At 35.1% G+C, this 17,446-nt stretch overlaps 1 protein-coding gene across 11 annotated transcripts in view; it reads right to left on the reverse strand.

Moving 5' to 3' along the window:
* QKI (QKI, KH domain containing RNA binding) overlaps positions 1-17,446 on the reverse strand; it is a 160,076-nt gene that overhangs the window by 118,315 nt on the left and 24,315 nt on the right. For all 11 annotated transcript variants that reach the window (XM_055714082.1, XM_055714083.1, XM_055714081.1 and 8 more), the window contains exon 2: positions 3,629-3,771. In XM_055714082.1, coding sequence (XP_055570057.1) covers positions 3,629-3,771 — 143 coding nt within the window. The remainder of the gene's footprint in view (positions 1-3,628; positions 3,772-17,446) is intronic.

Here is a 17,446-nt window from a genome sequence, read left to right on the forward strand (position 1 = left end):
TTCAGGGAAATTCAAGAAAATTAATCATTTATCTGAAGCATAAGAAATGCTAAAGACTATTAACTATTCAGCCACAAACAATAGTATACCCTCCATCCTTCTACCTCCTAAAGAGCTCAATAATTTTCCTGACATCTTTTCTCCTTACTTTATTAAACTGATGGAAGATATTTCTCTGTGAATTGTAAACGCCTTCAAACTGTAACACCAAAGACTTAAACGAGGGTACAAAGATTTAACTGGAAAGAGAACACATTTTTAACTGAAGGGCAACTTATAAACAACGAATGGAATTTCATCTTCTGGGTGCCTTCTGCACAATTTCTCTCTCAAACCTCAGAAGCACATACATGGTTCAGAAAAGCTAAGTAGCTCAAATCTCAGTTTTAAAACTAAAAATGTCTATAAAGGTCTAAAGCCTTCCAAGGGTGCTAAAATAATATATACAAATATACACAACTGCATTACTGTAGTTTGTAATGGAAAAAACAAGGGGCCAGAAAACCATCCATACCAACAGTTATGCAAACTATCAGACTGTGATTACATCATGGAAAAATGCTCATTATTATTATTATGACATACAGAAGAAAATTAGTTATTCTTTAGTAAGATTTTTTTGAGTATCTTTCACTTCCCAGTACAGATAAACAGTCAGCAAATCAGCATTTAAAAACTACAGTTAAACCTTGCATCAAGTATGGTCTTAGAATAAAAATTAAAATAGAAATACTTCATATGCACGCATATAAAAACTAAATTATTAAGAGACTATAGGGAATTTTATATATGTATTTTAGCTTTGCAATCCAATTTTATGTATTTTCCTCTGTGGAGGTACCCAAAGGACAGTCAAACAGTAACATCAAAGTGATTTATGCTATGACAATTTACTATTTCATCTTTTAGACATATATGTCTGTTTAAATATACATATGTAAAACATAAGTTTGTTTCAGCTTGTGGCAGACCATTATTTTTATGCCTCACAATTCAGAATTCTGTGCACAAAGTGGCACTATAGTACTATTCAGTATTCACTACAGTCAACTAATCTATATGCTTAAAATAAGTAAAAAATATTTACCACAATAAAAATTTATTAGAACATCATAAAAGTTTGTTGATTTTTTTTCCCCTGTTATAAACAGTATTACATAATCTACATCAGAAAACACTTTCTGGTCACTCTCCTCTGATACTTTTATCCATATTTATGTCTCTAAGATATACAAGATTGTCAGTTGCAAGAGAATGACAGCAATAGAAAGAATTAACTGTATTTATCTGACAAACTCACTCTTAATAGTCTGCACAGCAAGTCTTCCCTGTATCTGATAACAATTAAACCAACTGCTAGATATGAGCAAGAAGTTTCACGTAACACTGTGTGACTACAATGAAATTATCTTTACACGTGAAATTAATCTTCACAAGTGAATTTCACAGGTTTAGGTTTGTTTTTTTTAAGACAAGTTGGGATCACTGTACTCCAGACCTTTTGAACATTGTAGTTATTTAAATTCTAATCGCAAAAAAGATCTTACTAAGGGCCTAAATACAAAACCACAAATGTTTTTGTATGTAGTGGTATATTCTAGTTGCCCAACCAATCACTGAGGCTGTGCAGATTCCATTCTGAGTAGCTAGGATCAAATACAGACAACATGTAGACAGGCAGGAGCACACAGAATGCTGGGCTTAGCTCCCCTACAAAGCCTAAACTGCCAAGTACCACCCCAGTGGTAGAAGTTCTACATTTTCTAGCAAACATTTCACATCATCTCACAAGAACCAAATACTTTTTTATTCCAGGTCACATGTATACAAATCACAAGTCTCTCCAACTTCTGAATTTGTAAATGTTTATTAAAACACCTCAAAGGCATTCTTCTAAAGGCACACAAAGAGCTAGCAGTAGCTAGAGAAATCGCATATCTTAAGTTACACAAGTGCTTTGAAAGTAACTAGAGCCAAACTATTTCCTGCTTATTTACACTATATTTGATAATTAACCAGCAGTGAAGAGCAAAGCTACTACAGCCTTGATTTCTAGAAGAAAAGCTTAATAATAATTACAGGAAATCCAATCCCTTTTTCTTTCTTCTATCTCATGATCCTGGTACAGCAACCATCAAGTTCTGCAACAACTACAACCAATAACTAAGGCAACTCTTTGCAAAGGATGCACTGTCAAGTTATACAACCAGTATTTAAACAACTAAGCTGTTTTAAAAAGCCAATAAGCGATATAACTAAGATACATACAGATATCTAAGCACAGCGAACAACTGCACAGCACAGTTCCTCTCAGAAATCTGTAATTCCAAGGAGTTTCAAAGGAATTACTGGTTTTGGCATGGGGATTTGTATGCATGTACTTATGTGTACATATATGTATATAGATATGCATAGGCATATATTTAATTTAGAAGAAAAATGGAAGGGAAGGGGAGAGAGATGTCCTCACTGGCAATGCAAATTCTTTGAACACTTTTCCTAGTACAGGTATTTTAACCCAAAAGCAACAAATCTTTCACATCTTTTTGAAAACTGAAAAAGTAGAAGAGACATTTGTCTAAATATTCTGTTCTGAATAACAACTTCCACTTAATTTTCATAATAAAGTATGACACAATGATATTTTATTTAGAGGCCTGTATGTTCTATGCAGTATTAAAATAATGAAGCTCAATTTGGAGAGCTTAATCTAATTAATGATACAGAGAAAGGCCACAGAAATACAGAAGTGTTACTTCCTTTATTCGCTGTTCTGTACTTTCTTCCACTTTACACAATTTCATGTGCAAATGCCTCACTTTGGACCCTGCACTCCTCCATTACAACAGGACCTCTGATTTCTATTAGGGAAGAATAACAAAACATCTTATTTTGACAATGATCTTATTTTGTCATTGGAAACAGCTGGGGCATATTTTGACAGGGCTATTTTTCCCCAGTTGTTTTAAGAAACCAGACACAGGAGTTCTAAATAGTTCCTCTAATTAAATGAAACCATTCTCCCTCAAAAAGGTAGGTGTACAATAGAACAGAACACCCAACGGAGAAGGTAACGTTGGGATGCAAGCAAGAGCGCTGAGCTTTCCTTAAGGTGGGTGGAAGGGGGCGGGGAAGGGAGGTGTGTGTGGCAGGAACCAACCCCAAGATAAACATATTGCTGTATGTAACAGAACAAGTGTCATGGCTTAACCTCATTACACAGGTATGTGACAAACAGTAATCGAGATAAAGTGCAGTCTCCAGGTCTCTAAATGGTCTCTAGGGGTTCTCCAACGAACTTTTAGATGAAAAAACACTGTCCCAAGAGCTACATTCCCTCATAAAACTCACTACAGTGTCTCAGGACTGACAGTACTGAATGAAGAAGAAAATTCTGGTGTTAAATCTACAGCCTTATAATCCATAATATTTTCGTATTTAACACAACCTTCTTCCACTTATACTCACTACAAAATCAAACCACCAAGTGGAAAATACACTGCTTCCCTAAGCAGTATCTTGTCAAAAGCAATTCACTGTGATCCAAGGGTAGCATCACATGAAATTTACATTTAAAGACGACCACAAGGATCAAAAAATAATTTAGGGACTAAAAAGATATACTTACATCTGGATATTCTTTTACAGGCACATATAGTTTCTCTTGTAACTGTACAATAGGTCCCACAGCATCTGGTAATTCTGCACTTCTCTTCTCCGTACTACCATTTAATGTGTCGTTATACATGTCTTTCCGTACTCTGCTAATTTCTGTGGGGGGAAAAACGTATATTAGGTATTAAATACAGTAACAGATTATAATCTAGCATGATAGTCTTCTCCTTCTAATCTTTCCCAAATCTTAATGCCATTTTCTTCCTCTCTTCATAACTATCACGGTAACGTGAAAGAAAAATCTACTCTGGTTTCACTTTTTTTTTTTTTTGTTTTAAACTGCAGCACCCATCTTCAAATGTTTTCTTCATGTGTGCAAGTTTATGGAATTCAGCTACTGAAGTAAAAGTTATGTGCAGCCCCTTAGAACACTTACAAGATTGCTCACATCATTAAAAAGTATATAAAAAGTTATTTTACATATTTTTAATAATAAAGCACTTCGAAAGCAAAACAAAACAAAACCTAACAAAACAAAACTACATCTATACACTACTATTTGCTAGTTATGAAGTTAACCATAGCATTTGGAAATGAAATGCTGTATCTTTCAGCAATGAGAAAACTGTCAACTCAAGGATGCAGTTACTGAGCACACAGTGTGAAAACAAACTAGTAAATATTGTTCTACTGACTACCCCCAGTGAGATAGCAAAAGAATTAAGACAAGTATGGTATCAGAGACCTGGGCAACCTCTATATACACACAGAAGTCCTACTACTTCATTGCAAAATAATGAAGAATCCCTCGACAGAACCAGGGAATGTTACAAGTACTGATTTTACCAATTACATCTGTATTACCCACCCCTCGAGGTATTTACTTGCAAGATATAGTTGACTAGTTATGAACACGGTGGTTAAAAATGGATCATTTCATTCAAATCCAAGCTAGTTTCACTAAACTGTAACAATCTGAGAAAGGACACAAAACTTTCTTTTAGTTAACTACAAAACATACCATTTCTAAAACTGTTAAACTGGTATTTAAATTGCTGCTGTAAGAATAAAAAAAAAAAGTCATATTTCATAACTTACAGAACTCCCAGTAGTATAAAATTCTCCCAATGAGTTTATTCCAATATCACTAAAGAATTGTTTAAAATTAATTTATTATCAAATTCCAAACTGAAAATTAACATTTAAACCGGCATTGTTCCCAAAGCATGAAAACTTATGATAGCGTGGGCTATAAAGATGAAACAGGTACCAATAATTCCAGTCTTTTACCTAGAATTGCTACAACTGCTTTCAAAATCTTCAGAATTAAAATGAAACTGAAAACAGAAATTTTATTATTTCATCTGACCACAGGAAGCCACAGAAACAAGGAGTCACTTGAAACTCGATCAGCAGACAAGACATTAAGATAACCTCTGTTTCATAATCAACACTTGAAAAACCAGGGGTGAGAGGGAGAGCATCAGAATCAAGTCTCTGAAACGCAACAGACCTAACTTTGAATTAATTCAGGCTAACTCAGTTCAAACAAACTTACTGTGCATATTCAAGGACAAGTCATCTCTCCACTGGAAAGTGACATAATCATGTATACTATATAATGACTGAGTGGTTAACACCTGTTTAGAATGGAGAACACAAATTTCATCATCATATAATCATAGCTCAAGGAAAAAATCCACAGCTGCTTCTACACTGACAATTTTGGCAACAGGCATAAAACCCTCTGAACTAAAAGCAGTATTTATACTGGCTTCAGTATATAAAGAAATTCTTTAGCACATCTCTTTGAACAAATATTATTATCTCTTGGCAGACTTTGTTTCCTTTTCATTCTCTTCAGATTTTCCATTAACTTACACTACACTAAAACAAGCTAGGCAGTCTGCCGAAGTACTGAAGCATAAGTAGCGACATGGTCATTTTTATTTATATTTGGCAGCTACAGAGTAGTCGCACTGAAAATTTCATTTTAAATTGTATCTTTCATGTAGAATATAATCACTAACATTAGATATCCTAGTTTTCACAGGAGAGAAAGAACACTTATTTTAATCTTTCCCTCGCAAATGCTCGTACATCATATTCATGACACTCTAGAGCGAAACATTCAGAACACGCACAGATAGCATGATAAGCTGACTTGAGGACTACCACCGAATTCTGGCTTGTGTGAAACAAGTCATCTATCATGCTTTGAATGCTATATGGAACGAAGACACCTACCAACCCACAATTTTCTACTCCACTACAGGATCAGACACCTGAAATTTTGTTTTCTTTGCATATGTAGGTTCTTATCTTCTCACTTTACATTCAAGCCACTGGTAACACTGACAAACATCAGGACAGGGATAGTCAGCTACATCAACTCAACATTACCATCAGCTCCCTGAGTGCTACTGTTTCTGTTGCCTCTTGGCATTTTATCTTCTCTCTTGCCTTAGACACTTTCTCTAAGACCTCAGAAGAAACACTCAGAAGCAGCAGGTGAAGTAAAAACCATATATTCCCAGGTTTTCTTTAACTACTGATGAGGTCTCCGAACTCCCTTTCTCTATAACACACTGTCTAGGAGCCTCTCTTTTCACTTGTCTTGTATTTGGCAGAACCAAAGGACTACTGTTTAAATTCTAAAATAAGTGGATCAAGTCTCCAGTTCACCCATTCTCTCTCACCTCTAACTATGGATAGAGCACAACCTATCTACCTTCCCAAATTGCTAAGTTAGCCCAGCCAACCACAAGCATTATCTGAAATACACAAATTTAAGTAATTTATCTCCTTAATATGCATCCTGGCGTTTTCCAGATTCTGCTGAAACTTTTTATGCATTTTCAAGATACTTTTTTCCTTTATGACCAACAGCAGTTTTCTCAGATACCTGCATCTTGTTTAATCATACCTCTTGTGTCTCAACAAGAGTACATACAGAAGTAATTTTGATAACAATTTATTTTTACTGTCTCCATTAAATCAAATTCAATTTCTAGCCTCTTGAGTATCTCGCAACTTTGCCACTCAATTTAAGCAGTTACATACATCTATAGAACTACCTGCTACTGCGTTTCCAACACCTCCATCAAGAATCTATGTGAAGTGCAGTAGAATTCCAGAAAGCCTCACCAGCATGTTAGAAAAGCTGAAAGCTCTACTCTCCTTTAACCTCGCCAGCCATTTTATTCCATTCTGAAATACTTAGAAATACTTAAAAATCTGAGGACAGGAGAGATACAAAAGTAGGGAGGTCACATCCTCAAAGCACACCTTTTTAATTTTTAACCATTAAACCCACACATCATTAAGAGGAACTCAAGTAAATGGCCTTTTATATGCATTTATTTCACATAATTCCTTACACACAAGGGAGCAGTTTTCTTGTCTTCCCTCCCCAAAAGCTTCTTTGGCATGTCTCATGAAATCACACTTCCCAAGTTCATTTGCAAGGCTTTAGCTCCTCCACATTTACAGTTCTTTACAAATTCTTCCACCATGATATCTCACAGGAAGCCAACTGATTTAAAAATAAGGAAAATTCTACTTTCAGAGCAAACATCTAAGCACAATTCTAACTACTTTATCTCTGTCTTAACACCACAGTGGTAATTATGTTGCATAACGCTCTAGGGATTTAAAAGAGAATTAATAAGGAGAGATACTTAATTATAATAGTAGATATGGCTAAAAAAAGCATACAGCAGCTTCACCATACCTCTAAAACCTGTGAGCTCTGCCAAGGCAGTAATAGGGCTCCCTCTGAAAAGATCTAAGTACCCATCTCTACTATAAGTAGAAGCAGAAACTCTTATGAAGAGTTTAAAAATCCACATTATTCACCTTTAGCAATACTCTGGTTTGTATGTTGCAAGTAATACATTTAGCAGTAAATGACAAATTTGTCTTGCTCACAGCAGGGTAGTGAAGGAATAGGCTCAAAAAAAAAAAGTAAAAAGACAAGCTGGTTTCAATATAATTATCTTGTTCCACTTTAATACAGCATGACATAGTCACCTATGGTGGCAATGACATGCATTCTGGTCCAGGAGAATGTTCTCCTTCCTCTGCCCCTGAAAACTACGCAAGTAATGTAATCTTTTGTTTCCTTCATCTACAGATATTATTTTTTAATCTCTCTAACACCTTTCTAAGATAGATCTGAAGCAGGGCACACTGTTTATACCGACTACATTTGCCTACAGAGATGTACTTTCTTGATTTCTTCCTGACACATAACGATAAAGTATTCTTCCCTCTTGAGCACATGAAAGACTGTTCAGATGAATGTCTGTCATCACATTAAAAACCACCAAGAAGTTAGTACTTTTCAGCTGTCAATTATCATTCTCTTAGAGGAAGTAAGACTCTGCACATGTGTTTAAGACTGTTGGATTGCAACATAAAATAGGTTTACATAAACCACTCGGCAAGCATATTCAACCTAGGAAATCACTGAAAGGGTGCAAATTCTTCCTCTCCCATCACTTTCAGAGTTGCAAATCACCCTCATCCCCAATGCCCACTGCTTTACAGTTTCTTATCATGAATACTTCTTCTAAATTATAAAGCTTTATCTTTCAAAAGAAGAGCAGACTTGGACACCAGTTTTAAACCAGTATGTTCCTCACTGCAGTTTAAACAAGAACTAAGAATTTGAAGAACTGAAACAAATAATCCGATGTTAACAATTTGCTCCAGTTTAGCTACAACTATTTCAACAGAGCTAAACTGATGCCACTCTCAGTCTGTGCTCCTTTCCTAAGTCTAACAAGTTAGGCCATCAACGCACACAGAATTTAGTTCTTCAAACTGAAAAGAAGTAAGATGTGTTTACCTGCCACAGAAGAGCCACTTCTCTATCATTCTTGATTTTTACAATACACAGCAGATGCGGATGGAACAAACCAACAGCCACAATCAGCAAGAGATTTGGAATGAATCAAAACAGTAACCATCTTAACACCAGTCAGCATGCTTCCTTAAGGAAGCAAAGCCCCACACACTCAAAGATTCTCAATCACAAGCTAGTTTTGATATGAAAAAAAAAAATTATGAGCAAATTTTTTAAAGTTAAATTTTTAAGAGATAAAGTAAGAAAAACAGCTATGTTCATATCACTACAATTCTACACAGTGGTTGGATCTCAGTGGTGCATAGAATATTCAGTTTCAGTTTTCTACTTTCTCACAGGAATCAAGTTATACCCAAAACAACGACTACCTTTTTTTTTTTTTTTTTTTTTTTTTTTACAGAGAGAATAACTACCTATTTTGACAGGCAGAGTTAATTCTTACAATAGATTTGTTTCTTATGGACTATGGCACTAAAAAGTGTAAACAGTGCCCTTAGTATTTCCATATTAACTTTTCTGTGAAAAGCGAAAAATTCTGATATCTATCAGAGATGACTTTAGTAAGTCCACCCATATTCATATTTAGTAAAGTCCACTCATATTCATATCAGCACACATTAAGCTGAGGGGGTAGGTGGGGAAAACAACAGATTCCAGTCCCTTTTAATGTTTGGGGGTTTTTTTAAGTGTAAAATGCAACAAAATATGTGCAAAAAGTTAATATGTTTATAAAATATTTTTACTGCATGCAACTGCTGCTAGACCATTAATTTAGGAATTTAAGAGGCACTTTTAAGGAATACATTTGTTCCAATTCTTTTGCAATCAGATAGGTCCCCGAACTAGGAAATTAAGGTTACAAACATTCTAACATGCAGACATACAATTACTACTTTGGAGAATCGAATTCCACTGAATGTGGATCCAAGGTTTATCCAGGTAGACAATCCATTCTATGTCCCATTAAAGCATTAACCATCAATTAGACAATGGCAACTAGATACCAGTTCATCTTATATTATACAGTGTTTTCCTCAAACAGCATCCAATAATATTGTAAACAAAGCACCTGAAAAATGTAATTAAGAATGGAGAAAAAAAGCAGAAAAAGTATATAAACGTATTATTCTGCTCTTATTGAAGAATGTTATAATCCACCTGTCTTTTAGACATCTCTTGAAAGCATTCTGAAGGCTAATACAGTGTGCTCAAACTACAAGATGAGAAGTGTGCTGACACTCACCCCCTGCTCAAAAAGAACTTTGTTGACCCAACCTGTACCAAATTTGAATACAACCTTTATTATGAAAAGTTAAAACAAGAACCAAAACAATGTGACATCACCCTGTTTATGCACTAAATTGATCAGCATTTTCTCTCAAAAGAAATGAAAAAGAATCCATACGTTCTGGACACCGCCACTGAGAATATGGAGTACAAGTCATGTAGCAGTGTCTCTGAAAAAAAAGTGTTTGCATTTCAAATTTCAATTCATCTTTTAATGCATTGGAAAAACCTCTAGTTTCTTCTCCTTTGTTCCTCTGAACCCAATCTAGCAGTACACTTTCGATGATTAAACTGTCAGTCCAATGATAAGTGGGCAGCACTTTCAGCAATTTGTCAGCACTCTCAGTATCAAAATTCAGTCATTTCTTTTGCAACAGCAGCCCGCAAAACTCCTTCTGTTGTGGGCAGTTGTAAGGTTTGCATCAAACTGAGTTCAAAACCAAATACAGCACACTCATCTGTTCTCTTTGTGTAAATGTCAACACAAAGCTTTTAAGTGCTTTATTATTGGTGGAGCATTGCAACTCGTGTTTTCTACTCTAGCAGCTCTACTATGCTTACTTGGCAAAGAAATAGTTGGTTTTATTCATCACAATTCTAAGTCTTCAAAGTTAACACCACTGCTGTTTGCTACTAATGCTGATGCAGCAGAAATAACAACACTAGCAAAAAATCAAGTCATTGTTAATATTGTGCCACAAGGACCTGTACCTCACATGCATCATCAGTGTACAGACTAAAATGTTGGCAAGCACTTATTCTACCCACCCCCTGCTATTAATCAGTGAAATGCCTGAGCATCAGGCAAACAAGATCCTTCTTTCAGAAACCAGAGTTAAAAAAAAAGAAAAAAAAAAAAAAGAAAAAAAAAGAAAATCAGACAAAAATGATCCAGCATCAAAGCTGATAAAAAAGTCCACTTCTAACAAATTTTCATACATCAGCAGTTTTGGTTTAGAGCATGACATTGTACTGACAAAATTAACTTGCAGATTTAAAACTGCCATGCATTTGTTTCAACTTACTAAAACTTGCATTTATGTAATTTAATACAGTGGTACGTCAGAACAGCCAGAACAGGCCTGATCAAAAGTCCATCAACCCTGCATTACCTCTGACAGTGGCAGTCTGCTTTCAGTTACGAAAAATAATATAAAGATTAAACAATCTCCTCATTTTTTTGGTAAACTCAAAAAGCTGTACATTTGAGATTAAGTCCTGTATCTCCCATATCCCAGTACTATGCTCCAAAACACCTAAGAAATTTAAAAATCTTTACCTTAAAAAACAGTTTAGTAGCTCCTAAGAGGACAGCTGAACAAGCCTTTCAACAGTCTACTTGGTACCTTCAGCTAACATCATCTAGCAACTGATATGCTGTCCTTGTAAAACCAAAAACTTCTTAAGGTAATTAGCCAACAAAGAGAACACAGTACAACCAATCTAAACTTTTAAAGAGTTAAAGAAAACTGTTTTAAAAGTCAACATTAAAAAAAAAAAATCAGGAAAATTAATCCAGAATAATCATTTAAGTCTCAGCATTAGATAAAGGATATACAGTAACTCAGTTAAAGTAAATGAGCATAAACTGCTCTACTTAATACAAAGTTTCCTTATAACATGGGCTAGAATAACAGTGTCAAACTCTTCAAAGCATTTTCCACTAGTAAAGTACATCAGCACAGCACAATCTGTTGAACAGATTTGGTGGCTCACATCCATATGAAGCTTAATTATTACACTTAAAATCTTCTACTCCAGCTTTCTTTAGCAGCAAGTTGCCCCCAAATACTTTGTTACAAGTAGCACAGTTATTTTTGTTTGTTTTTTCAATACCCAGTAGCATGAATCAAACATTTGGCCTAAATGACTCGATACTTTGATGCAGGAGAATCGGCAGCAACAAAATTCTGTATGAACTACTAATCAGAATCAGACAGATGAAAAAGGGGCCCTCAATTCTATGAGATTTAAATGACATGACTTGTTGCTATTTAAAAACATCAGCTTAATATCAGCTCAGACAGAACTTCCCCGGTTTTAGTTCCTCAGGTGCATATTTTCTGAACAAAAATCTTTTACCTCAGTTTACTGCCCATTTTTTAAATTGCTTTTCGTGAACAATGCAGACTAACAGGTCTGCAATTGACAGTCTTTACCCAGACATTCTTCCACACTCCTTACGTTTAAAACCATCCATTCACGAGTCAACTGCTGTCCAATTTCTACAGGTATCTTCAGCATATGAAATAAATTGTATTTATATTGAACAACTATGAAATCATTTAATGGAAAGCTCTCCAGTTAAAGCCAGAAGGACATTCTCTCAGAAAGTACAGTGAGCACTTCAGAAAACAACAGCCTAACTCATGACAGAATCCCCTCAGCATCAGCACCCTATGCTATCCTGCCAGTACGTGCAAGGAATGCCTAAAAGTAAAAGGCAAGATGCAATTTTATGACATTTAAAACAAATTTAAACAAATTCCTGGTTGAGGCCCTCCAAAATAATCAGTTGTGAAGTTCAGTGAAGAATTAATTCTCATGGAGTTATCCATATTTCATGTTTGTTTGTCCTTGAAACAGAGAAAAATCAGATAGTGAAAACTACTAAAAAAAACCTTCTTGAAAGAACTAAATAACCACACCATTCTATTCTTTCCTCTTTTCCAAGGGTGCATCTTAATGAATTACTGAAAGTAAAATCTCACTCTGAATTGTTAATGCTGCACCCTTGGAAAAGTAATGACCTCATCATTTACAACGAATCCGTAAAGTACATGCAGGTGTCTTCTCAACCTTTTGGAAACCATCCACAACCATCCTCCACAGTTAGCAATTACTAGAAAACATTCCATTGGTTAATGCTCTCTTGATCTTTTGTATAAAAGGAGTGAGGGCATTTTTTTTACTTCCATGATTGCCCAAAAATAAACTATTCACTAACACAGCAATGTTCTGGAGGACTTCTCCCTGTTTTACTGATTGTTTTAACACCAAAGTAAATTTTGCACATCTTCCAAATACAAAGGCATTCCAAGGGAACACAAAACTTTGTGGCTAATATAAAGTATTTCAAAAATTGTTGGTAAGTGAAGATGCATATCTGTATGTCCTATCAGTTTTTCACATAGCTTTGTATCAGTCTTTTCCTTGTCCTAAAACTAAATCCTTTAGAGTATATGCATACAGTGATCACCTGATATATTAAAAAAAGCTAGAAATCTGGACCATACATACATAGTCAGTGAGTTAAAGCAAGGGAAAAAATTAATCAGCCTTAGCTGATTACTCATGAAGAACTAACATTATATATTCTTTATTAAAAAACATACACTATACCACTATTGAGATGCTGAGGAAGATTAATTATAATCATAAAAACCTGGACTTTGGCACTAAGTTTTTGTACCTGTGACACCTAAAATCTGTGATCATTAGTTATCAACCAAGCAATTTATCTAATACTGCAAGATATGAAACACCAAAAACTGATAAAGCAAACATCTAATCATAAGCAAATTACTTGAAGTGAACACCTCCAATTATAACCTGCTAGCATATCAAAACAAAGCTATTCCAGTATTTGTAAAAGCAATGTCTCTACATACACAAAGTACTATTCCATAAGAGGCTGACCTGAGGTTTTCATCACTTCAACTGGAATCTAATCCATTAGAATAGGACCAACTAGTTCCCTTCATTCCCATTCCCAATTTTATTTTTTTTTAAACTGATCGTGTACAACAGTAACACGATCCCACTTTCAAACACACCGCTCCTTATCACCTGGTACTGTTTACATGCTGCCCTGCCCTGGCTCTGTCAGCATTTTATTCACTGCACTGTAAGATAAAGTAACATTTTTTTGGTTGACAATTACCAGCACCAACAAGCTAGTAATCTACCACATTATATACATCAACTATTGCTCTGCTGTGACTTTCAATACATTATCAAGATTCAGTGTGCAACTTCAAACTAGAGACTTCCCAGAGGCATGCAGTACATAAACAAAATTTCTACTTAATCAGAATCACTACTTAACCAAATACATGAGCAACACTGTAACTTACAAAGTTTGGTAACACAGCTGGCCAAACTACAGCCCCAAATTAAGTACTACTCATCTGTGTTAAAAGATTATACATGTCCAACATATCTTTTAGCTTATATTTATTAAGTTACAAAGCTTAAGTAGCACAGACATCAATTTTTAATATAGCAGTAGTCAAGTACTCCTGCATGTGATAAACAGATTTATCCATTACATTGTTGATGAACCAACATACAAAGTTTGTTTATATTTGGCTTTAGTCAGCAGAGAAGACTTCAAAGGTGATGGCCATCAAATCAAGTTCTAAACCTTGAACAAACATAAGTACAACAAATCTCATTTAAGCTTAGATTTCAAAACAGGTGACTTTGATAAAGTAATGGAACCTGTTTGCAAAATCATCTGAACAGAAGAGGTCAAAGACGAGTGCTAGAAAAACTGGAAGCTCTCGAGTTGCAAGTAAATAACCATACATGTACTCATGCAGGAAAAGGCTCCAAAATTTAGTTCAAGAATAAATATCCCAGCCAGACACATTAGTCCATCTGTATTACTACGTCAAATTTCAGAAATTAAGAACTTAAATATGCATGGATGTCTGTAAAGCATACTACAAGTTTACCAATTGTGCTAGGCTAACATAGTAACTATGGGACTGTTAAAGAAAACAGAGCAGTGCTGAGTTTCCCATGCAACACTGCATGGAATTTAACTAAATAAATGGTAATTCTTAGAAAAGGTCTTCAAGGTATAAGCTAAAACAAAGTGACAACAGCTGTGCTAAAAGTAGAACTAATTTAAAGGAGGTTGACCAAAGGTAATGGAAAACCTCATAAAGAGTGAATTGAATAATCTCTAAAAATGAATTAGTGAAAGTAGAATCTCACTCTGAATTGTTAATGCTGCAAAACTAGGAGGTTGCCCACCACCCCACCCCCCAATGAAGAATGTTCTGGTTGACATTGACAGGTCGCAAAATCCATTATCAGTCTACACACTGACAAGGAGGGACCAAGCAGTGACAAGGGTGAAGAGCAAATACCTTAATTGATGTAGCTCTGTATGGTATTTTCAACAAAGAATGGAAGGGAAACATCTGCTGTTTAACTTGCCACAAATAAGTGTAAGAGTAAAAAAAACTTTATGAATTTGAGACATACGATATTGGAAGAACCCAACACACCAAATTATGGTTTTAGTGGGCAAAAATTATTAAATCCTAACATGATCTGTTCTCAGATAAGATAAATGATGCATAGCTTGGGATAGGAACTCCTTACAAGACTGTCTTTAAGTTACAATGAATTAAATAGGTCACACCACGAAGAAAATAATTCTGTATGCAAATGGTTGATCAAACTGTTGTATGACCCACACTTAATCATATGCACAGTAAGATTAAGTTTTTTATTTCAAGCAGCAGCATTAAAAAGAATTCATTAAGAACACAACATGTACTAATAAGTACAGTTTTACCTTACTGTAAATTGCAATCTATAAGCACAATCAATGACAGAAATTTATGCATGAGAAATACATGGAAAAATTCTAGTAACATCATTAAATACTTTAACCAAGGTATTGAAAGTATAAAAAAAAGCTTGCATTTATGCTAGGTAGTACATGCAGAAGAAAAAGCACTACTTTAAAATTGTCATTGAGTTCCTCTATTACAACTGTTAACTTCAATTTCACGTTGAAGTGATTAAGATAACCAGTCAGCTTTGAAAAGCTGCTCGTTTTTCATCAACCTAGAGGGGAAAGAAAGAAAAAAAAAAGTGTGCTTGAATTCACTGCAAATGCATACAACTGAATAATCTTCTAAAAGATAAATATACCTATGTAAACATGTTCTCCAGGGAACTGAAACCTGGCAACTATCAAACTAAATCTTACATGACTGAGGCCTAACTTCAAGGTTAAAAAAATAGGCTGTTTGGATCGTCATTTTTACTAAACCTGAGTATTTTTCCAGACTTGAACATAAGTTAAACTGAAGAGACATATTAGTATACTAATCTTAGTGTTATCCATCCTTTTGTAGCATGCATTAGTTCAGCCATCTGACTCGACACATTACCAGCAAGGCAGGAAATCAGCAAGGCAACTAACTTTTTCTAAACATGCACAGACAGCAAAACTTTAATGAAGAGAATCAACTTCCACTAAAGCATCATCCTCTGATTAAGAAACAAGGACAATGCTACTTATGTTTCTTTTACTGCAATAAAAGGTACTAGCTGTTATTTACCCTATTTACTGTTATTCCACAGTGAACCAAATGTTCAATCTAATTTGCAGTTAGATATGATAAAACATACATAGCCCACAAGAAAAAGAACTCTTCAGCTACAGAAAACCTCCATTAAGACTATTTTTTACTATGACAAATCCAATTGACTATCAGAGATATAGTTAGATTTGTCATCTTTTTGCTCCTTTACATGATAAACATAGTCACTTCCCAAACTTTCCAAAAATTAGTGTTATCTGCTCTATTAGGTGGATTCTGATTTTGATAAACACAGAACCACACTCACTGCCTTCAAGCATAACAGAGCTCTCACTAGGAATGAGACTACAGGTGGCCTGCCTACTCTGTTAGTAGTAAACACTTTGTTAGCGATACTGCTCTTACTTCTGTAAGTAACAGGAATAGATTATGCTGGACCTTCCAATCACCCTTCTTATCCACCTTATACACAATACTTGATTGGCATGTGACATCAGGTCCCCACCGGGCAGACCTGCCCTGACAGGTGAGGAAGCCATAGCCAAAACTGTCCTCAGACTATTTCAGTCAGTGCAAGTCAAAACTACCTTGAACTTACCTTCTGTAAAGGTACGTCACTTTACAGGTACATCAAAAGTAACTGACATGTTTTGCCACAAGATTCCAAGTGGCATGATTATGTAGGCTGTCACAACAGCAATCAACAAACACCTAAGCAACCAAAACCACATCCTTTCCTCAAAATACATCAGTTGTCCTCACTTCAGGAATGTGAAGAGGTTAGTAATTCTTGATAAACTATAACTAACTTTTTTAGAGCTGCACAATGTAACTATCCTGGGAGCTATGACGCTATTCTCACATACCCTTGATCTCAAAATACACAGCAAAAATGCCATTATTAATAGAAATCATTCTTCAGATTTCTAATCAACAATTATTATTACTAATCAGTAACAATAATTATTACTATTACCAGGTATTTAGGCCCTGCCTTCAGAGAAAGCATCAATAACGTATCACCTTCAAGAGTAAACACAGTGCTTCTTCCCACGTAAATAAATATACACTGTCTTGGACTACACCTTACTACATCACTAATTTAATATTCTCCTGCTCAACAACAAGAGGCATTTTCTAGAAAATCTGAAGGAATCACACTTTTTTGGGAAGTAGATCTTTACGAACAATCTCATGAAATGCCATAAAGAAATGCTTGCAAATGTGACTTTTTCCCCCTAAGATAATCAAGAAAATCCTAGAATCCATATCACAAACTTGAGTATTTATTAAAACACTCACTGCATACGTTTAACTTTTAAGTTGAAAACTGAATATATCCACAGCATCATTTGGTGTACTTTACCAAAAAAGGAAACATGAC

Source organism: Falco cherrug, chromosome 6 (genome assembly GCF_023634085.1).
Source record: "Falco cherrug isolate bFalChe1 chromosome 6, bFalChe1.pri, whole genome shotgun sequence".
Taxonomy (NCBI): domain Eukaryota; kingdom Metazoa; phylum Chordata; class Aves; order Falconiformes; family Falconidae; genus Falco; species Falco cherrug.